The 24597-nt window shown below is 38.5% G+C and overlaps 1 protein-coding gene across 1 annotated transcript in view; it reads right to left on the reverse strand.

Annotated features, from left to right (window-relative positions):
- Positions 1-1852: 1852 nt before the first annotated feature.
- LOC311103014 (gamma-2-syntrophin-like) overlaps positions 1853-24597 on the reverse strand; it is a gene marked incomplete at both ends in the record, with an annotated part of 54595 nt that continues 31850 nt past the window's right edge. Inside the window, 8 exons of the mRNA XM_084144508.1 lie at positions 1853-1978; positions 2539-2649; positions 2803-2895; positions 11632-11811; positions 11921-11992; positions 12484-12600; positions 14941-14979; positions 15851-15980. Coding sequence (XP_084000634.1) covers positions 1853-1978; positions 2539-2649; positions 2803-2895; positions 11632-11811; positions 11921-11992; positions 12484-12600; positions 14941-14979; positions 15851-15980 — 868 coding nt within the window. The remainder of the gene's footprint in view (positions 1979-2538; positions 2650-2802; positions 2896-11631; positions 11812-11920; positions 11993-12483; positions 12601-14940; positions 14980-15850; positions 15981-24597) is intronic.

Genomic DNA, 24597 nt, shown 5'->3' on the forward strand with positions numbered 1-24597 from the left:
GTTTATCTAGACCTACAGAGGTCAACAAAACAAAGTTTAGCAATCTGATCAAAGACAAGCTACGGGCAGGCGGCAGAATACCTCCAATCCTCCTATTAGGAAAACCAAATGCCAAGCAGAGCCCTAGTGAATGGGACAATAAAGTTTTCTGCAAAATGTTATTGCTGTATAATTTGAAAGGGTTTTTCCTGTCACTGGTCTCAATTTCTTTCTTACCCTATTCAAGACTCTTCAAGCAGCATATGGCCTTTGATCCCCAGCAAATCAGGAATATTGATTTGTTAGTCTGCGTTTATTTCCACCATCAATATCTGTGAACACATATCAGGTAGGGCACGGAATTCAATAGAAGACCATTTGACAATTAGGAGGAATGATTTGGGATTTATTTTGTAATGGATAAGAAAACAAAAGAGGCTGAGTGAATATACATATAGATGTGTATGTCTGTAAGCTTTGTAATGACTGTCAAACTGCATGGCTTCACACAAAATAAAAGATTACAAAACGTAAAACATACATGTTGATTTAGTTTCATAAACTAACACTGTAGTCACCTGACGGATACAGTAAGACACCATTGCTACAATAAACCTGCATCTTCTTTCCCAGTGTTTGTCATTCCACACAACCCTCTGTTATGGGAGAATATCAGTGACTAGCAGTGACTATCTATATAAACTAAAACACCCTCTGGTGTCATGAACGCCTCCACCAAGACCTGCATTTGTGGGCCTCAACAGAAACTCTCCAGACACTCTTTTCCCCAAATCATGCTGCAGCCACACTATCTGTAGTCATGCAGAAGTCATGGAATAAGTTAAATTAACCAGAGGGTATAGCCCAGTAGAATACTAATTGCAAAAATGTTTTCATGTGTATTGATTCGTACAGTTTAATCTGTTCTGCTTTTACTTTGCAACTATGAAAAATTGTTTACCTTGCATCAACACATGAATTCAAAACTTTGAAGTGGAACCAACATCTTTGTGACTGTAGGCCTGTTCATAGGTTGCACCTCCGTCACTCGGTCGCGTCACGCCATTGTTATGAACGTTCTCCAAGCCCTCTATCGGCTGGGCCATAGTGGTGGCCTAAAGTGGTGATAAGCCCAGTCGTTCTGGGCTAACTACTTGTATCGTCTAAATTACACTATAGTGCCTGGAAATATGATGACATCGCTAAAGTAGTCAACTATTTAGTAGGAAACAACTTTGCCAGCATTATCGTGTCGTCAAATTGACTTTAGACAGATGGCAATGTTGTCATTTAGCTATCAAAGTTTGTAAAAAGAAAAATAGCAATGGTAACGTTAGCTAGATAAAATCTGGTGGCCTCCCCTCAATCTTTGCTAGAGCTACACTGCATCTAAAGTCAATCTGGTGACATCAAAACGATGACAAAAGGTTTTCCTACTAAATAATTGCCTCCTTCTGAACGTCGTTGTATTTCCAAGCTACTGTAATGCACTTTTGATGAAATCTTCATCAGCTCTCATTGATGATGCTTTGAGTAGAATGCTCAGTCGGGGATCAGTTCAAAACTAACGCTCAAAACAATATTGTTACGAAACATGCAACCCATAAATATGTTTTTCTGCAAGGAAAAAAATCTGCATGGATTTTTAAACATATTCATACTCCAATGTCAATAACAACCAATTAATGGAAGTATAAATATCCTCTACTTCCAAAGTCAAATATGTTTTTTAAAATATTTTCCTTATTATTATTTAACAAGAGCCTTACAAAAATAACAGGAACAAGATATACATATCAATTGAATTTGAATGTGCATAAAATAGTCAATTAGCTCATGTGACTAAACTGTACATGACAACACAAACAAGTGTCTAACCCATGTACTTTCCAGAGATGCTTTGACTGTTGACAAAGACAGGGTCCACAGAGGCCACTTTGGAAGCGATAAAAGAATGAATACAATGTAGGACTGCGGTCAGATTGGAAAACTCCAGCTCCTGCAATGAAAAGAAAAACCCTGAATACAAATTCTAAGAAATACTCTTAAGAGTTTGCATAAAATTTACATAATGTTTGCATACATAAAAATGTCACAATTACTTTTGTAACAAATAGGCACTTGTATTTTCTACTACTACTACTAACAACAACAACAACAATAATAATAATAATATTACTCTACTGGTTCCACGCATGGCATTTACCAGAGATGGTTTGATTCTATATATTGATGAGGTAGCATAAAGCCGATGTGTAATACATGTCCACAGGAGTGGAGGCTGCTGAGGGGAGGACGGCTCATAGTAATGGCTGGAAGGGAGCGGATGGAATGGCATCAAACACATGGAAACCATGGAAACCATGTGTTTTATGTATTTGATACCGTTCCACTCATTCTGCTCCAGCCATTACCATGAGCCCGTCCTCCCCAATTAAAGGTGCCACCAACCTCCTGTGGACCACAGTATTCAAACATTCTGCCGTCCATCAATACTCTCCTCGGGGGGAGGCCACTGCAATGGAAGTTGAGATAACGTCATATGCAGCGTCCCTGTACCTTCCTCTCTATCTGTTTGTTTTCAGAATTCTTGAAGAGGAGCTTCACCCTTGTTTTCCCATCATCAGAGGAGCCTTTCAGTTGAGAGAATTTGTATCTCCATAATATCTTCTACAGGGGATAAGAGTAGACAATATAGCAAGGGTTCATTATTTTGACCAATCAATAAACAGTAGGTATTAACCAGTCTAGCATGGACAATATCCCCCTTACTGTGTAGCCTGTTGAAGTTTCAGTTAGAATAGTGAATGAACAATGACTCACCTTCGAGGAGCTCTCGGAACAAGTGAAGCCAGATCCAAAGTCTATGGTCAAACACAGTACTTTACCCTGGCTGCTGCACATGTAGGTCTTTGACTGTTGAGAGACAGAGCTGTATTCAGAGAACAATCAGACATTTCAGCATATACAGTGCTGTGAAAAAGTATTTGCCCTCTTTCTAAATTTTCTCTACTTTTGCATATTTGTGATACTGAATGTTATCAGATCTTCAACCAAAACCTAATATTAGATAAAGGGAACGTAAGTGAACAAATAACACAACAATTACATATTTATTTAATTTATTTCATAAACAAAGTTATGCAACACCCAATTCCCCTGTGGGAAAAAGTAATTGCCCCCTTACACTCAGTAACTGGTTGTGCCACCTTTAGCTGCAATGACTCCAACCAAATTCTTCCTGTAGTTGTTGATCAGTCTCTCACGACGCTGGGGAGGAATTTTGGCCCACTCTTCCATGCAGAACTGCTTTAACTCAGTGACGTGTGGGTTTTCAAGCATGAACTGCTCGTTTCAAGTCCTGCCACTACATCTCAATTGGGATTAGGTCTGGACTTTGACTAGGCCATTCCAAAACTTCCAATTCGTTGCTTTTTAGCAATTTTCATGTAGACTTGATTCATGGTTCCTTCTATTAAGGCAAGTTGTCCAGGTCCTGAGGCAGCAAAGCATCCCCAAACCATCACACCACCACCATGCTTGACCTTTGGTATGACGTTCTTACTGTGGAATGCAGAGTTTGGTTTTCGCCAGACATAATGGGACCCATCTCGTCCAAAAAGTTGACTCAAGTTTGCCAAAAAGCACCTGGATGATCATCAATACTCTTGGAAGAATGTTCTATGGTCAGATGATTCAAAAGTATCACCTTTTGGACGACATGGTTCCAGGAATGTCTGGCGAAAACCAAACTCTGCATTCCACAGTAAGAACGTCATACCAAAGGTCAAGCATGGTGGTGGTGTGATGGTTTGGGGATGCTTTGCTGCCTCAGGACCTGGACGACTTGCCTTAATAGAAGGAACCATGAATCAAGTCTACATGAAAATTGCTAAAAAGCAACGAATTTGAAGTTTTGGAATGGCCTAGTCAAAGTCCAGACCTAATCCCAATTGAGATGTTGTGGCAGGACTTGAAACGAGCAGTTCATGCTTGAAAACCCACACGTCACTGAGTTAAAGCAGTTCTGCATGGAAGAGTGGGCCAAAATTCCTCCCCAGCGTCGTGAGAGACTGATCAACAACTACAGGAAGCATTTGGTTGGAGTCATTGCAGCTAAAGGTGGCACAACCAGTTACTGAGTGTAAGGGGGCAATTACTTTTTCCCACAGGGGAATTGGGTGTTGCATAACTTTGTTTATGAAATAAATTAAATAAATATGTAATTGTTGTGTTATTTGTTCACTTATGTTCCCTTTATCTAATATTAGGTTTTGGTTGAAGATCTGATAACATTCAGTATCACAAATATGCAAAAGTAGAGAAAATTAGAAAGGGGGCAAATACTTTTTCACAGCACTGTACATTATGTCATGGAAATATTAAATATGTCAGTCTATTGAAGCATCTCAAACTAAAACCTTTCTCTGCAAATCTGGGGATTATCAGAACATAGAGCTACTGAAAAAAGATTGAATTAATGTGCATGTGCATTATGTTTCCAGTGAGTGCTTTACAAAGGGAGCAGTTAGGGGATCCTGTTTATGCTTTTTGTGTGAAAGCTTAGGAACTGCTGTCGGGGTCAGAGTATAGTTTGTATATGGATTATTGTGAAATTAATGACTTCCGATGCTTGAACTACCTCTGAGCTTTGAATACACCCACCCCCTTAAAGGATCAACAAACAGAATTGTGAACATGCTATCCGTCTATTTCGTCCTGCTATTGCTGCAGGTGTGTTCAATCCATTATGCTGTAGAGGAATTTAGATTTGTGTCAATTGAGAATTCTTCTAAACTAGTTCTGCATTGTTATTCATAGTTTGGCTGTACTGATCACACCAAATCGATATTGTTGGATTCTAGCTTGAAATATACACATTACCGTCACCATACTACAAATTATTGATTACTTTACATGTATAAGGAATGTATATGCTGGGGTCAATGAAGGGTGAATAGGAACTTGGTGTATGGAAAGTTACTGAGTGAGACAAGGGGAAGTGCAGAATGTTCATATTCTGTTCAAACATGTTATTGTTTAATATCAATGTTTCTAAGGAGGGAGACGAAGGGCAACAGGTAGTCTCTGATAAGGCTGGCCAGCTGCAGAACTAGGAACCAATTAAGTTCCTGCCTAGCAACAGATATGTATTGGCTGTCTAGATGTGTAAGGAGTTGACCCCGCCTAGTAGGAGGTTATAAATATATGTGCTTGTGTAATCATATAAATTGTCTTTGCAGCTGTATGACCCAGTGGTTGAATAAACTTGGTTTGAGCTTTTCCTAGTCGTCCGTTTGAGTTTTTACTCTGTTTGTTCAGAACCTGACAATATAAAATGCAAGAACTAAGTAAAATATCTGCGGGTGCCTCCAGTCTGTAGCCCTCCATTTACTGCCCTAACACGAACAACCAGATGTGTGACACAATGCTTTTCACAGTCTCATTGAAAGCAGTGATGTGTGAGGAGTGTGTCTCTGTAGTGAAGTGTAGATCTTAGTGGAAATATAAAGGCTCTGTGTGGAAACCCCCATCTTCCATGCTTCCATTCTTCAGCAAATGAAGCCCACTCAAACAGAATGCTACTACTGCTCCTTACCACTTCGTACACTTTTTTTTGGACACATTTTTGCTCTGAATTTCAGGTGTTGCTCCATTCACTCTCTCACAAGGCTGGTGGGAACCCCTTGCTGTTTTTAATGATTGTCTAACAGTGAACAGTGAATGCAGTGGGACTCTCGAGTGTCTTGCTCTTTTAAAAACAACCTCATCGACACACATAGGTGCATGGCTGAAATTGAGTTGGCATGGAAAAGAAGGCTTTGTGTGAGAATTTGTTGTGTCGTGCTAAATACAGACTATACATTGCTAATTGGAAAGCTTCCTCAACAGGGATTGGGAGAATACAACATGCAGTGGTTTCAAGAAATGTCCATCCCACAGTTAGGGTTAGCGCTGACGTTCTAGTCAACATAATACAATGAAAAACATATATTAAATTAACCTTTGCTTATGAGCATGACCCTATCCAAGTTTAATGTGAATACACCAACACCTAGCTCCATACAACATAAAATGAGTAAAACTGTGAGGGACAAACAGTCCAGTTAGGTTTGTCCTCAATAATGTTTTTTTTTTTTTTAAAGCTGACGGCCATCCAATCAGTTTTCAGTTCCAGGCTTAGCCCAAGTTCAACTCTGTTGAGTGCTCTTCTGAAACCACAGGAGGCTTAGCCCAAGTTCAACTCTGTTGAGTGCTCTTCTGAAACCACAGGAGGGTTAGCCCAAGTTCAACTCTGTTGAGTGCTCTTCTGAAACCACAGGACGCTTAGTTCAACTCTGGTCTGAAACCACAGGAAGCTTGTCTAATTGGCTGGAGAATTTAGCATCACCAGCTAATTTAAATACTTCATCACATCTCATTGGTCTCCCAAGGATAGACTGTTAAATAGCCATCAGACTGTTAAATAGCCATCACTAGTACATTAGAGGCTGCTGCTGCCTATTGAAATCACTGGCCACTTTAAGAAATGGAGCACTAGTCACTTTAATAATGTTTACATATCTTAGACTACTCATCTCATATGTATATACTGCATTATATTCTATAATATTATACTGTATCTTAGTCCATGCCGCTCTGTCATTGCTTGTCCATATATGTATTTCTTCTTAAATTCCATTCCTTAGTAGTTTTGTATATATTGGGTATATGTTGTGAAATTGTTAGATATTACTTGTTAGATATTACTGCACTGTCGGAGCTGGAAGCACAATAATTTCGCTACACCCGCTATAACATCTGCTAAACACGTGTATGTGACACATACAATTTTATTTTATTTGATAATAATATGCCATTTAGCAGACGCTTTTATCCAAAGCGACTTACAGTCATGCGTGCATACATTTTTGTGTATGGGTGGTCCCGGGGATCGAACCCACTATCTTACATTTTACATTTACATTTTAGTCATTTAGCAGACGCTCTTATCCAGAGCGACTTACAGAAGCAATTAGGGTTAAGTGCCTTGCTCAAGGGCACATCGACAGATTTTTCACCTAGTCGGCTCGGGGATTAGAACCAGCGACCTTTCGGTTACTGGCACAACGCTCTTACCCACTAAGCTACCTGCCGCCCCAATCTTGGCATTACAAGCGCCGTGCTCTACCAGCTGAGCTACAGAGGACCACCACCATAATGTCCCAAGTTTACATAATTAATGGAAGAAAATGCTAAATATTATTGCTTTTTCACAGAGTGACAGAGGGGTACAATACCACATGTTAATTATGCCTTTTGTGCTGCCCACATTGTACACCTCAAGATAATGTTCAGACTAAGCTCACTGTTGCAGCTGTTAACACCTCAGGATAATGTTCAGACTAAGTTCACTGCATCATCTGTTAACACCTCAGGATAATGTTCAGACTAAGCTCACTGTATCAGCTGTTAACACCTCAGGATAATGTTCAGACTAAGCTCACTGTATCAGCTGTTAACACCTCAGGATAGTGTTCAGACTAGGCTCACTGTATCAGCTGTTAACACCTCAGGATAATGTTCAGACTAGGCTCACTGTATCAGCTGTTAACACCTCAGGATAATGTTCAGACTAGGCTCACTGTATCAGCTGTTAACACCTCAGGATAATATTCAGACTAAGCTCACTGTAACAGCTGTTAACACCTCAGGATAATGTTCAGACTAGGCTCACTGTATCAGCTGTTAACACCTCAGGATAATGTTCAGACTAGGCTCACTGTATCAGCTGTTAACACCTCAGGATAGTGTTCAGACTAGGCTCACTGTATCAGCTGTTAACACCTCAGGATAATGTTCAGACTAGGCTCACTGTATCAGCTGTTAACACCTCAGGATAATGTTCAGACTAGGCTCACTCAGAGAATACAGATCGACTATTTATTATATTCTATTTGTATTTGTGGTTCTTCTGAGAAATGGACTACAATGTTTGATAATTTTGAACATTAACTGGATATAACCTGTCGTCGCAGGACAGGGCTTACTCCCAGAGCCTTCTTAGTGTACAAGGCTAACTATGTCTTTAGTAGTGTACAAGGCTAACTATGTCCTTCTTAGTGTACAATGCTAACTATGTCTTTAGTAGTGTACAAGGCTAACTATGTCCTTCGTAGTTTACAATGCTACCTATGTCCTTCGTAGTGTACAATGCTAACTATGTCCTTCGTAGTGTACAAGGCTAACTATGTCTTTAGTAGTGTACAAGGCTAACTACGTCCTTCGTAGTGTACAATGCTAACTATGTCTTTAGTAGTGTACAATGCTAACTATGTCTTTAGTAGTGTACAAGGCTAACTATGTCCTTCGTAGTGTACAATGCTAACTATGTCTTTAGTAGTGTACAATGCTAACTATGTCTTTAGTAGTGTACAATGCTAACAATGTCCTTCGTAGTGTACAAGGCTAACTATGTCTTTAGTAGTGTACAAGGCTAACTATGTCCTTCGTAGTGTTCAATGCTAACTATGTCTATAGTAGTGTACAAGGTTAACTATGTCCTTCGTAGTGTACAATGCTAACTATGTCCTTAGTAGTAAACAAGGCCAACTACTGTATGTCGTATTAATGTTTTATTTTTAAAAAAGTTTTTCAATAAACAGCTAGTCCCAGTCCACTGAAGTACAGGATACATCAGAGCCACAGGACATTACCATGTGTTCCTGCTTTCAAGGGTTCAGTCTATGAAAGATTAAGAGAGGCTGTCATTTCATTGGGCTTCATTTTGTCTGATAGGCTGTTCCCTGTTTGAGTCTGCAGTTCATATGTTGACATTTTCTTCTGGTACAGTTGAGCACTTGCCTAAGGAATGAATGTCCTCAGAATTAAGAGGGAACTTAATTGAGCCCTGTGGAATCATGATCCTGAACTATCCATGACCACATAAGCACTCTGTGGAACATAATGGGATATATTTGCCTTCAAAGACTGTCAGATTGATGACTTATTTTCTCAACAGCCAATGCATTTTAGGAACCTGCGTCTGGTGAACCGTTTAAGCTGTGTGATTACATTTGCTAGTTTAATAACTGACATGGAATGGTGAGGACAGTTGATGCAGTACCAAATTGTGGAATTTTGTGGGTTTACACTTTGCCCTTGAAATGTATTTCAGCACTGCAGTGATTTAAATCTCTTCTGACTGGTTCTTTCCTTTGTATTATTTATAAATGTCTATAGTTAAGGGTTCTGAGCATCGTAGCCCTCGGGGTTAACTGTGCCTTTTACTTAGCCTTTTACTTTGGTTGGCTGCTTTTGAAGAGGAGGATTATACAGAACCCTGCTGGCCATTCCATGAGGTCCCGAGTTGACATCTTGGTTCAAATGAACGATCATGACAAGAGAGGAGTTCAAAAAAGGGAGCGTAGTTATTGTGGAAACATAAAAATCTCATTCTGAAACATATCTGCAAAGGTTTTGACGAGTGTCCAATTTTCAAACTGTGCTAAGCCAGGTGTTATGAAAGGGTCCTGCAACGCTCATAAAGGCACTTCAGGCGTTATGAATCCCTGTACATTCCTTTAAAATACTGTATGTGCTATTAACCTATATGTGAGTATCAGAGACGACCCTATTAGCTTGTTTATTTTGTAATTTTTTTTTTACTTAACACATATTTTTTTCTTCTTAAAAAACGGCATTGTTGGTTAAGGGCTTTTAAGTAAGCATTTCACTGTAATGTCTACACCTGTTGTTTTCGGCGCATGTGGCAAATACATTTTGATTTGATTTGATATTGGAACTTTTGTCTTGAAACAATCAATAACACCTCTCTATACACAGTTGACAGTAGCAGGCCCACTGTGTAGTTTGAGTAGGTTATTCCTATCATTAGCTGAGGTGAGTCAGTCTAGTGGAAGAGACTGTACCTTTTGGCTGTGATTGTGAGTATCTAAGTAATTTAACGCAGTCCAACCTTTTACATATACAGGTAACAATAATATGAAAGGTTAAATACAACTAAATTAAATACTGAAAGGAAGAGCAGTAGCAGTTAAACAATATGTAGTCTATACACTTCCTGAACATGGTGCACTATGCATTCTCTGCAAGAGCTCATCACCATTATGCTGCAGACCTTTCTATAACAGGCAATTTAATGGTTCAATGAGGTGAGGACTAATTCTTTAGATCCCTTTAAGCTACATTTTATTAAACTAACACTAATGTTTTAAACATTAAAAGAACAAACTCTAAAAAGAAACTACCTGTCTTCCACTTCTCTGTGCAATTGATTTCCTTGTAGGATAAATTAAAAGCAGCCCTGAATCACTAATTAAAATGCACTTTGTATCTTAGAAATGTTACCTATTTGAACAAATTAAGGTTCCCATAAATAAGAATCACACCTAACAGTTTTATTGTCCCCCCCAAAAAAATCATTAAGTATGTTCTTCCTCATAATGACATACATTTTTGTATTTTGCTTAGCTTTGTCACATGAACTCTGAGTACTTTTCTAGAATAATCCACTAAAAGGAAGACATTATCAAAATGAATGCATTGCTGGAATTACTGTATTCCGACCAGGCACAAACTGGTTGAATCAACGTTGTTTCAACGTAATTTGTCAACATATTGTGACATGGAATCTACATGGAAAATACATTGGATTTGAAAAAAGTAATCAATCAACTGTTGTTTTGAGGGTGAAATTTCAACCACAGGATTGTGTCATCATGGTAACCACATTTCAACATAGACAAACCTTGTATAAAATATGTTGAATTTGTACCTTTAAAACAATGTCAAGTCTTCAACGTTATATCCACTATCAGAAGAAGATAAACAATAGGCTGAGCAGCGCCTCCTACTGGAGAATGTATCTATCTATAGCTACCCGTTGGTCTCCCATTCAGGGTTTTAACCAAGCCCAGCCCTACTTAGCTATGATATTTGAATTGATCTATATACAGTTACCCGTTGGTCTCCCATTCAGGGTTTTAACCAAGCCCAGCCCTACTTAGCTATGATATTTGAATTGATCTATATACAGTTACCCGTTGGTCTCCCATTCAGGGTTTTAACCAAGCCCTGCTTAGCTATGATATTTGTCACTGACTAGTACCAATGTGCTATCATGAGATCTACACTTAAAAACTAAATAGGTTCACTGTTGATATCGAAGTCATTCCAAAGGGTAGGTTTAACAGAGCAAATTAAATGTGACCATACTTTATCATTCATAAATAATTTAAATGAATAATTGTTATGCTGGATTCACGTCTCCACCTCAACCAAAAATCCAAGATAAAGAATAGGACTAAATCAAATCAAACTTTTTGTTAAAGTGCATTTAAAGTTTGATTTGATTTAGTCCTGTTCTTTAACGTTCATTCTTTCTCATTGATCAACGTCTCAACAAAATATGACCCAGTTATCCAAGTTGGAATGATGTGGTGTGCCCAGTGGGTTGGCATTGTATTTGCTACAGTTAAAATTTTTCAATGTGTGATAACACTATGAAGGCTCTCTGGGGAATGTGGCCCAGTTCAAAATTAGCAAAATGTCAATCATATCTCAGCACTACTTATAAGAAACCCCCAAGCCTTTGACTCCGGAGAGCATCACATAATATCCAAACAAAAACCACTTTGCTGTTCCACTTACCCCGACTCTCTGCACCTCCATGAAGACGGCTGTTTGGAAGGACTTCTCCCACACAGCGAGGTCAGCGGTCGTCTCCACACTGAAGGTGTGGCTCTGGCCGTGGCCAACCAGGATACTGAAACAGAAAGGCTCTCCGTCCTGCAGGTCCTCGCTATGAGTAACTCCCATGTTAGTGCAGATCTAACGTCGGCGTCAATGCATGATTCACGCAAACGTTTGAGTAACATGCACGTAATTCGAATTCCGGTAACAGTCGATTCTAATATTGTATTGTGAACTTTGAACATACCTTGTGAACCTTGAACATAACCTCATAAAGGATATACGTGGTTTCAGCTTGTCCCCAGTCAGTTGCACTAACCTGAGATGAGGGGACAAAAGTGATTAAATATATTTATTTATTCATATTTTAAATAAGCCTTCATTTTCTTTATTTTTTATCAATGTAATGTCTTACAGGCAGGATATAAGATACTTTGAACCACAGTAAATGAACCAACATAGTGTGCTTCACAAACATCATTCGAAAGCTCTGCATCAATCCATTTTACTCAACCAAATAACCTCTGAACTAGGGAAGACGATGAAATGGTTTCATTACCCATGACTTGTTTTGTGGGTGGTTTGAGGTCCAGCTCAAAACTCATTTTATAAATAGATGATGTCATTGTAAAGTATGAATGAAAATGTCCAGAATAACCACTGTAACTAAACACTGCGTGTAGCCCATCAACATGCTCCCAGCAAAAGGACAATTTAACGGGCTATCATGGTGGAATAAAAGCTGAACTTGTCGATCCTTGTACTCTTAACAGTTAATGAATGAAGAGGAAATCAATGGGGGGTTCATACAGGAGGACTCCTGAAGACGTACAGCGAAGGGCCTCTCAATGCCAGGAACTTGAAGGTACTTGATGGACCAGCATCATTAGCTTGAGGGTTTTCACACACCCAACCCATGTGGACAATCTGCAGAGGCAAGGTTCAAGGGATGAAAATCCATTCTGATGCATTTTTTTGTTATTTTTAATGAACCTATATGCTATGAGAGGATGTCTTAGCTAAGGATAGCTACAGTTAAAAGATAGTTATAGATGAAGATAGTTATAGATGAAGATAGTTATAGATGAAGATAGTTATAGATGAAGACAGTTATAGATGAAGATAGTTATAGATGAAGACAATTATAGATGAAGATAGTTATAGATGAAGATAGTTATAGATGAAGATAGTTATAGATGAAGATAGTTATAGATGAAGACAGTTATAGATGAAAATAGTTATAGATGAAGACAGTTATAGATGAAGACAGTTATAGTTAAATATATCTATAGATGTATATAGTTATAGATGAAAATAGTTATAGATGATGATAGTTATAGTTAAATATATCTATAGATGTATATAGTTATAGATGGAAATAGTTATAGATGAAGATAGTTATAGTTAAAGATAGTTATAGTTATAGATGAAGATAGTTATAGATGAATATAGTTATTGATGAAGATAGTTATAGTTGAAGATAGTTATAAATGAAAACAGTTATAGATGAAGATAGTTATAGATGAAGACAGTTATAGTTAAAGATAGTTATAGATGAAAATAGTTATAGATGAAGATAGTTATAGATGAAGACAGTTATAGATGATGATAGTTATAGTTAAAGATAGTTATAGATGAAAATAGTTATAGATGATGATAGTTATAGTTAAAGATAGCTATAGATGAAAATAGTTATAGATTAAGATAGTTATAGTTAAAGATAGTTATAGATGAAGATAGCTATAGATGAAGAGTGTTATAGATGATGATAGTTAGAGTTAAAGATAGCTATAGATGAATATAGTTATAGATGAAGATAGCTATAGATGAAGATAGTTATAGATGAAGTTAGTTATAGTTAAATATATCTATAGATGCATATAGTTATAGATGAATATAGTTATAGATGAAGATAGTTATAGATGATGATAGTTATAGATGAAGATAGTTATAGATGAAGATAGTTATAGATGAAGATAGTTATAGATGAAGATAGTTATAGATGAAGATAGTTATAGTTAAAGATAGTTATATATGAAAATAGTTATAGATGATGATAGTTATAGATGAAGATAGTTATAGTTGAAAATAGTTAAAAATGAAGATAGTTATAGATGAAGGTAGTTATAGATGAAGACAGTTATAGTTAAATATAGTTTTAGATGAAGATAGTTATAGATGATGATAGTTATAGTTAAAGATAGCTATAGATGAAGATAGTTATAGAGGAAGATAGTTATAGAGGAAGATAGTTATAGATGAAAATAGTTCTAGATGAAAATAGTTCTAGATGAAGATAGTTATAGTTGAAAATAGTTATAGATGAAAATAGTTATAGATGAAGATAGTTATAGTTGAAAATAGTTAAAGATGAAAATAGTTATAGATGAAGATAGTTATAGATGAATACAGTTATAGTTAAAGATAGTTATAGATGAAGTTGTTATAGATGATGATAGTTATAGTTAAAGATATCTATAGATGTATATAGTTATAGATGAAAATAGTTATAGATGAAGATAGTTATAGTTCAAGATAGTTATAGATGAAAATAGTTATAGATGATGATAGTTATAGATGAAGATAGTTAAAGATGAAAATAGTTATAGATGAAGATAGTTATAGATGAAGACAGTTATAGATGAAGACAGTTATAGTTAAAGATAGTTATAGATGAATACAGTTATAGTTAAAGATAGTTATAGATGAAGTTGTTATAGATGATGATAGTTATAGTTAAAGATATCTATAGATGTATATAGTTATAGATGAAAATAGTTATAGATGAAGATAGTTATAGTTCAAGATAGTTATAGATGAAAATAGTTATAGATGATGATAGTTATAGATGAAGATAGTTATAGATGAAGATAGTTAAAGATGAAAATAGTTATAGATGAAGATAGTTATAGATGAAGACAGTTATAGATGAAGACAGTTATAGTTAAAGATAGTTATAGATGAAGCTGGTTATAGATGATGATAGTTATAGTTAAAGATAGCTATAGATGAATATAGTTATAGATGAAAATAGATATAGATGAAGATAGTTTAGATGATGATAGTTATAGTTAAAGATATCTATAGATGTATATAGTTATAGATGAAGATAGTTATAGACAATGATAGTTATAGTTAAAGATAGCTATAGATGAAGATAGTTATAGATGAAAATAGTTATAGATGAAGATAGTTATAGTTAAAGATAGTTATAGATGAAGATAGTTATAGATGAAAATAGTTATAGCTCCTCGCATGAGGACATACCTGATCATCCGGAGAGCAATATCTGTTAATCATTTTCATCTGTTAGAGGAGAAAACAAGGGATTGTAATGGTAAGTGGAAGTGCGTTAGAGCTGGCAAATCCACAAGCGGCTCCTTGTGTTACCTTACTGTGGCATGGTTAAACCAGCGCTAATATTTTACTGATACTGTGGCCTGGTTAAACCAGCGCTAATATTTTACTGATACTGAGGCCTGGTCAAATCAACAACAACTAACATTCTAATAAGCAAGCTGCAAGTCAGCTGCCGTATCATACAAAGTCACTCTCTGTTGATGAACATGTCAGAGGATGTCACAGTCTATTTCTAGCTTGTTGGTCACCACAATAAAAGTCAAGAGTTCTACTTCACAAGCTCCTCTCACAATCACATTCTGAATGAACGTTTCACTATCAGACTCCTCATCCGTAATTAGGTGACGCACAACTGAATTAATCCTAGTTAAAAAAAAGCAGCTGTGTAGTTGTGCAGCTCATGTCTGGATCCTTAGCGACACATGCAGACAGATCATCAGTGTACTAATCAAAAGGATATCATGGAAATGAGACAGCCAAACACGTGAGGGTATTAATGATGGATTACTACTTAGCAGTAATTCATTATGCCCATGAATACCTCTTTCTAAAGGAGAGAGAGAGAGAGAGGAGCATTATAATAGTAATCATACTCTATTAGGAGTAGGAGGATTCAAATATTCTAATGCCGCTCGGATTTTAGCACACATCTTCTGTTGAGTTACTTGTGTGCATTCTCAAGTTGGTATTTGGCCAATCACAATCTGGATCCTGTCCATTCAATCTGGATCCTGTCCATTCAATCTGGATCCTGTCCATTCAATCTGGATCTGGATTTTTTTTCTTTTACTTTTACCTGTTCATACTGTAGACTTACATTCTCCAGTGTCAAATCACTGATATTGGTTGATATTGCTTGAAGCCAGTCAGTGCTTTCTGCTGCAGTGCAAAATTGTAGAATATTGATGCTCGCTCCATCTAAGGCGCAGACTTCAAAGCTGTTCGACCTGGAGGGGTATGAACATTCAGGTTAGAGACGTACAGTACAGTGGGTTGAAAGCACTTTTTGAACTAGAATGGTCAGAGTGGAAAAGCTGTTACGAAGCTGTTCTTTCACTGAAGTTAGGTCAGGCAGTGTTATGGTGCAAATTAACATTAAAGTTATACTGCATTCACTAACCATAGCAACTAATATAGAGCATTAGGGAAACACAGTGCCCTGAACAAGTATTCATACACACCTAAACATATTCCACATTCTGTAGCGTTAGAGCCTTTATTTTGACTGATCTTTAAAAAGTACTCCACACTTTTGTAAAGAAAGAAGAGTATAGAGAAATAAAAAATAATTACTTAGAAATATAATTCTGAGATATTTGATTGCATATGTAATGGCCACAGCACACCCAAATTACTTCAGGCTCAAAAACAGAATATCAGACGGTTACAAATTACTTCAGGCTCAAAAACAGAATATCAGACGGTTACAAATTACTTCAGGCTCAAAAACAAAATATCAGACGGTTACAAATTACTTCAGGGTCAAGCTCAAAAACAGAATATCAGACGGTTACAAATTACTTCAGGGTCAAGCTCAAAAACGGAATATCAGACGGTTACAAATTACTTTAGGGTCAAGCTCAAAAACAGAATATCAGATGGTTACAAATTACTTCAGAGTCAAGCTCAAAAACGGAATATCAGACGGTTACAAATTACTTTAGGGTCAAGCTCAAAAACAGAATATCAGATGGTTACAAATTACTTCAGAGTCAAGCTCAAAAACAGAATATCAGACAGTTACAAATTACTTCAGGGTCAAGCTCAAAAACAGAATATCAGACGGTTACAAAATACTTTAGGGTCAAGCTCAAAAACAGATTATCAAACAGTTTCAAATTACTTCAGGCTCAAAAACTGAATATCAGACGGTTTCAAATTACTTCAGGCTCAAAAACTGAATATCAGACAGTTACAAATTACTTCAGGGGCAAAAACAGAATATCAGATGGTTACAAATTACTTCAGAGTCAAGCTCAAAAACAGAATATCAAACGGTTACAAATTACTTCAGGGTCAAGCTCAAAAACAGAATATCAGACGGTTACAAATTACAGCTTGGTTTCAAAGTACATCATCATTTGTTGCATGTCACAGATAATGATGCTGCCACTGTAAAATGGCATACAGATGCACTGAATCCCTTTCATCACTTATATTTAATGTGATGCTTTTTGACATTACATTTGTGTGTGTTTGAAACCCGCTCCAGATTAATTAGACTTAGAGACAATTGTCAATAGTATTAAACAAAAATAGCATTGAACACGACCATGCCATCAAAACAGTTTTTCTCTGATGGTTAGGGAATCACATTTATCACACAGATCTTGAAAATAGTCAAATGTTAAGCAACTCCTCCATAGGCTGGGAATGCAGTGTTGGACATCTAGCAGTGCACATATTCTGTAGGGGAATAATGAGAAACATGAGGATAATGTTCTGTAGGGGAATGTTGAGAAACATGAGGATAATGTTCTGTAGGGGGATGTTGAGAAACATGAGGATAATGTTCTGTAGGGGGATGTTGAGAAACATGAGGATAATGTTCTGTAGTGGGATGTTGAGAAACATGAGGATAATGTTCTGTAAAGGAATGGTCTGTAGGGGAATGTTGAGAAACATGAGGATAATGTTCTGTAGGGGAATGTTGAGAAACATGAGGATAATGTTCTGTAGGGGATGTTGAGAAACATGAGGATAATGTTCTGTAGGGGAATGTTGAGAAACATGAGGATAATGTTCTGTAGGGGAATGTTCTGTAGGAGAATGTTCTGTAGGAGAATGTTCTGTAGGGGAATGTTCTGTAAGGGAATGTTCTGTAGGGTGATGTTCTGTAGGGGGATGTTCTGTAGGAGAATGTTCTGTAGGGGAATGTTGAGAAACATGAGGATAATGTTCTGTAGGGGGATGTTGAGAAACATGAGGATAATGTTCTGTAGGGGGATGTTGAGAAAAATGAGGATAATGTTCTGTAGGGGGATGTTGAGAAACATGAGGATAATATTATGTAGGGGGATGTTCTGTAGGGGGAAGTTGAGAAACATGAGGAGAATGTTCTGTAGGGGGATGTTCTGTATGGGGATGTTGAGAAACATGAGGAGAATGTTCTGTAGGGGGATGTTCTGTAGGGGGATGTTGAGAAACATGAGGAGAATGTTCTGTAGGGGGATGTTCTGTAGGGGAATGTTGAGAAACATGAGGATAATGTTATGTAAGGGGATGTTCTGTAGGGGGATGTTGAGAAACATGAGGATAATGTTCTGTAGGGGGATGTTGAGAAACATGAGAAGAATGTTCTGTAGGGGAATGTTGAGAAACATGAGGATAATGTTCTGTAGGGGGATGTTGAGAAACATAAGAAGAATGTTCTGTAGGGGGATGTTCCGTAGGGGGATGTTGAGAAACATGAGGATAATGTTCTGTAGGGGGATGTTGAGAAACATGAGGATAATGTTCTGTAGGGGAATGTTGAGAAACATGAAGTGAATGTTCTGTAGGGGAATGTTGAGAAACATGAAGAGAATGTTCTGTAGGGGGATGTTCTGTAGGGGGATGTTGAGAAACATGAAGAGAATGTTCTGTAGGGGGATGTTCTGTAGGGGGATGTTGAGAAACATGAGGATAATGTTCTGTAGGGGAATGTTGAGAAACATGAGGATAATGTTCTGTAGGGGGATGTTGAGAAACATGAGGATAATGTTCTGTAGGGGGATGTTGAGAAAAATGAGGATAATGTTCTGTAGGGGGATGTTGAGAAACATGAGGATAATATTATGTAGGGGGATGTTCTGTAGGGGGAAGTTGAGAAACATGAGGAGAATGTTCTGTATGGGGATGTTGAGAAACATGAGGAGAATGTTCTGTAGGGGGATGTTCTGTAGGGGGATGTTGAGAAACATGAGGAGAATGTTCTGTAGGGAGATGTTCTGTAGGGGAATGTTGAGAAACATGAGGATAATGTTCTGTAAGGGGATGTTCTGTAGGGGGATGTTGAGAAACATGAGGATAATGTTCTGTAGGGGGATGTTGAGAAACATGAGAAGAATGTTCTGTAGGGGAATGTTGAGAAACATGAGGATAATGTTCTGTAGGGGGATGTTGAGAAACATAAGAAGAATGTTCTGTAGGGGGATGTTCCGTAGGGGGATGTTGAGAAACATGAGGATAATGTTCTGTAGGGGGATGTTGAGAAACATGAGGATAATGTTCTGTAGGGGAATGTTGAGAAACATGAAGAGAATGTTCTGTAGGGGAATGTTGAGAAACATGAAGAGAATGTTCTGTAGGGGGATGTTCTGTAGGGGGATGTTGAGAAACATGAAGAGAATGTTCTGTAGGGGGATGTTCTGTAGGGGGATGTTGAGAAACATGAGGATAATGTTCTGTAGGGGGATGTTGAGAAACATGAAGAGAATGTTCTGTAGGGGGATGTTCTGTAGGGGGATGTTGAGAAACATGAGGATAATGTTCTGTAGGGGAATGTTCTGTAGGGGAATGTTGAGAAACATGAGGATAATGTAGAGAATGCTGAAAGCACTTCAATCAATGTTTGAAATAACCAGAGCTTGAACACACTCTCCCTGAAGCTCAGAAATATTGTTACAATGTTACAAAGATCCTTTTGGGAACCTTGGTTGTTGTGTTGAAAATGCCCTTAACAATTTGCAATGCATGTGTACAACGGGCTTGTTATAATTCTTGGTTCCACTGAGTGGTGACTCTGAGCGATGCTCAATTGTAAAGTTAAGTACAAATCCTCTTAATGTGTAGGGTAGGGTGCACATGTAAATTGCCCTATATAAAATGCAGTGAGAATATATATCAAGAGTGTGATCAAAACATATAATACAGCAGTTTGGAGATAACATTATCTGAATGAATTCTAGATGCAATGATAGATACAGCTATATTCTGTTTGCTTGACCTGCTTCTGAGATTGCCTGGATAGTGGAATGTTCTGCTTCAACTATCAGCACACTACAGCATGGTCAAAACACTAAAACCCAGACTGTCTCTGTCATGGTTCTCTAAAACCCAGACTGTCTCTGTCATGGTTCTCTAAAACCCAGACTGTCTCTGTCTTGGTCATCTAAAACCCAGACTGTCTCTGTCATGGTTCTCTAAAACCCAGACTGTCTCTGTCATGGTTCTCTAAAACCCAGACTGTCTCTGTCTTGGTTCTCTAAAACCCAGACTGTCTCTGTCTTGGTTCTCTAAACCCCAGACTGTCTCTGTCATGCTTCTCTAAAACCCAGACTGTCTCTGTCTTGGTCATCTAAATCCCAGACTGTCTCTGTCTTGGTCCTCTAAAACCCAGACCATCTCTGTCTTGGTCATCTAAAACCCAGACCGTCTCTGTCATGGTTCTCTAAAACCCAGACTGTCTCTGTCTTGGTTCTCTAAAACCCAGACTGTCTCTGTCATGGTTCGATAAAACCCAGACTGTCTCTGTTTTGGTCCTCTAAAACCCAGACTGTCTCTGTTTGGTCATCTAAATCCCAGACTGTCTCTGTTTTGATCCTCTAAAACCCAGACTGTCTCTGTCTTGGTCCTCTAAAACCCAGACTGTCTCTGTCTTGGTCCTCTAAAACCCAGACTGTCTCTGTCTTGGTCCTCTAAAACCCAGACTGTCTCTGTCTTGATTCTCTAAAACCCAGACCGTCTCTGTCTTGATTCTCTAAAACCCAGACCGTCTCTGTCTTGGTAATCTAAAACCCAGACCGTCTCTGTCATGGTTCTCTACAACACAGACTGTCTCTGTCTTGGTTCTCTAAAACCCAGACTGTCTCTGTCATGGTTCGATAAAACCCAGACTGTCTCTGTTTTGGTCCTCTAAAACCCAGACTGTCTCTGTCTTGGTCCTCTAAAACCCAGACTGTCTCTGTCTTGGTCCTCTAAAACCCAGTCCGTCTCTGTCATGGTTCTCTAAAACAAAGACTGTCTCTGTTTTGGTCCTCTAAAACCCAGACTGTCTCTGTTTGGTCCTCTAAAACCCAGACTGTCTCTGTTTTGATCCTCTAAAACCCAGACTGTCTCTGTTTTGGTCCTCTAAAACCCAGACTGTCTCTGTCTTGGTCCTCTAAAACCCAGACTGTCTCTGTCTTGGTCCTCTAAAACCCAGACTGTCTTTGTCTTGGTCCTCCACAACCCAGACTGTCTCTGTTTTGGTCCTCTAAAACCCAGACTGTCTCTGTCTTGGTCCTCTAAAACCCAGACTGTCTCTGTCTTGGTCCTCTAAAACCCAGACTGTCTCTGTCTTGATTCTCTAAAACCCAGACCATCTCTCTCTTGGTCATCTAAAACCCAGACCGTCTCTGTCATGGTCCTCTAAAACACAGACTGTCTCTGTTTTGGTCCTCTAAAACCCAGACTGTCTCTGTCTTGGTTCTCTAAAACCCAGACTGTCTCTGTCTTGGTCCTCTAAAACCCAGACTGTCTCTGTCTTGATTCTCTAAAACCCAGACCATCTCTGTCTTGGTCATCTAAAACCCAGACTGTCTCTGTCATGGTTCTCTAAAACACAGACTGTCTCTGTTTTGGTCCTCTAAAACCCAGACTGTCTCTGTTTTGGTCCTCTAAAACCCAGACTGTCTCTGTCTTGGTCCTCTAAAACCCAGACTGTCTCTGTCTTGGTCCTCTAAAACCCAGACTGTCTTTGTCTTGGTCCTCCAAAACCCAGACTGTCTCTGTTTTGGTCCTCTAAAACCCAGACTGTCTCTGTCTTGGTCCTCTAAAACCCAGACCATCTCTGTCTTGATTCTCTAAAACACAGACTGTCTCTGTCTTGGTCCTCTAAAACCCAGACTGTCTCTGTCTTGGTCCTCTAAAACCCAGACTGTCTCTGTCTTGGTCCTCTAAAACCCAGACTGTCTGTGTGAGTGACAGAGCACAATAGAAATGCCATTAGTCCACAGTGTTCCAATCTTATTGGGAATTGAGTACATTGAGGAAAAGCAAGGGGGATGAGTGGGTAGGATTAACTAAGGCCACCCAGGAAAACACACTGTCAGCTCCAAGAGGTACTGCAGGAGTCTGTTAGTGATAGCCACATGTCTGAAGTGGAATAAATATGGCTTTTCTGCTGACTAGTCATAGAGAGTAAAATTATATAAATAGAAACAGAAAACCTAGTGGACACCCAAGATAACAGCAAACAGGAATATACTGTGGAATCCAAGAGGAAGAAGAGGTGGAATAGCTGGGATACTAATCCAAAAGGAAGAAGAGGTGGAATAGCTGTGATACTAATCCAAGAGGAAGAAGATGGATAGCTGGGATACTAATCCAAGAGGAAGAAGAGGTGGAATAGCTTGGAGACTAATCCAAGAGGAAGAAGATGGATAGCTGGGATCCTAATCCAAGAGGAAGAAGATGGATAGCTGTGATACTAATCCAAAAGGAAGAAGATGGATAGCTGGGATACTAATCCAACAGGAAGAAGAAGTGGAATAGCTGGGATACTACAGTACATTGTACAATCTTTGAAAAAAGGGGCTCCAAAAGGGTTCTTCAGCTGTCCCCATAGGAGAACCCTTTTTGGTTCCAGGAAGAACTCTTTAGGTTCCATGTAGAACCCTTTCCACAGAGCCCACTGGGCACACTAGTTGAATGAACGTTGTTAAATGAAATGACATTAAACCAACGTGGAATAGATGTTGAATTGATGTTGTAGGCTCTGCCCAAATTTATGTGTTCTCTGTCACCTGGAGCTGCATGGAAAATGGTCCAGGAACAAAAAGATAATGCCCAAGGACTAGTCAGCCCTTCCCCCTCTGAGGGGTCACAGTATCCAGACCGTCTCTGTCATGTACCGTCTCTGTTACAGTATCCAGATGACTGACTATTGTGATAGACTGATACGACAGTATCCATGGCTGGTATCTATCTGAAACTTGTTCACTGAGGATAACTCTGGTGCTATCTATATGTATATATATTATCTCTGTGGTTACTGTACAGGGTGAACTCTGAATTACTATATGCAAAAGAGGTTTTATGGTCCTCTCAGGAATTCTGTCTTACTTACATTTGTCTCATCTCCCACACAAGCTCTTAGATGTTGTGACACCCTGTGGAGATTGGGCCTGGGAGTGTTTAGTTTACTGTACACTTGGTATTGTTTGATTGGTCAATGGTGGTTGGTTTTGGGTTGAAAGGTTACACCTTCAGATGTCATGAATGGAATGAAAAGCCTTTGATATCTCTCTTATCCTGTATCCAGTCCATAGAGGAAGGTTGTACGATCAATTCTAATTTCCTAGACTTCAAGGCCTCTGGCCTAGTAAGCATCTCTTTGTTCATGCTTTGTCTTCTAAGTTAACCTGAGGATCTATATGCCTAGAAGTATGCTTTGTAATGCTTCTTAATGCTTTGTAACTTGATCTTTATGCCTTGTATGTGAATCCCTTTCATTGTACAATGTTAATTAAATATCTGCCTTTGACATAGACAATTCTCAGACCAATTCTTGCTAGTCAATGTCAACTCATTGCCTAATGCTTAGTTGTATATTTTAATAATCTTTATAGAGACAGATTAGCATTTTAATAGGCTAATTGCTTAGTCTTATTATGAGTAGCATATATACACTATATACAGTGGGGAAAAAAAGTATTTAGTCAGCCACCAATTGTGCAAGTTCTCCCACTTAAAAAGATGAGAGAGGCCTGTAATTTTCATCATAGGTACACATAAACTATGACAGACAAAATGAGGAAAAAAATCCAGAAAATCGCATTGTAGGATTTTTTATGAATTTATTAGCAAATTATGGTGGAAAATAAGTATTTGGTCACCTACAAACAAGCAAGATTTCTGGCTCTCACAGACCTGTAACTTCTTCTTTAAGAGGCTCCTCTGTCCTCCACTCATTACCTGTATTAATGGCTCCTGTTTGAACTTGTTATCAGTATAAAAGACACCTGTCCTCAACCTCAAACAGTCACACTCCAAACTCCACTATGGCCAAGACCAAAGAGCTGTGAAAGGACACCAGAAACAAAATTGTAGACCTGCACCAGGCTGGGAAGACTGAATATGCAATAGGTAAGCAGCTTGGTTTGAAGAAATCAACTGTGGGAGCAATTATTAGGAAATGGAAGACATTCAAGTCCACTGATAATCTCCCTCGATCTGGGGCTCCACGCAAGATCTCACCCCGTGGGGTCAAAATGATCACAAGAACAGTGAGCAAAAATCCCTGAACCACACAGGGGGACCTAGTGAATGACCTGCAGAGAGCTGGGACCAAAGTAACAAAGCCTACCATCAGTAACACACTACGCCGCCAGGGACTCAAATCCTGCAGTTCCAGACGTGTCCCCCTGCTTAAGCCAGTACATGTCCAGGCCCGTCTGAAGTTTGCTAGAGTGTATTTGGATGATCCAGAAGAGGATTGGGAGAATGTCAATATGGTCAGATGAAACCAAAATATAACTTTTTGGTAAAAACTCAACTCGTCGTGTTTGAGGACAAAGAATGCTGAGTTGCATCCAAAGAACACCATACCTACTGTGAAGCATGGGGGGGGAAACATCATGCTTTGGGGCTATTTTTCTGCAA

This window comes from Coregonus lavaretus (genome assembly GCF_964263955.1).
Source record: "Coregonus lavaretus genome assembly, chromosome: 27".
In the NCBI taxonomy this organism is placed as follows: domain Eukaryota; kingdom Metazoa; phylum Chordata; class Actinopteri; order Salmoniformes; family Salmonidae; genus Coregonus; species Coregonus lavaretus.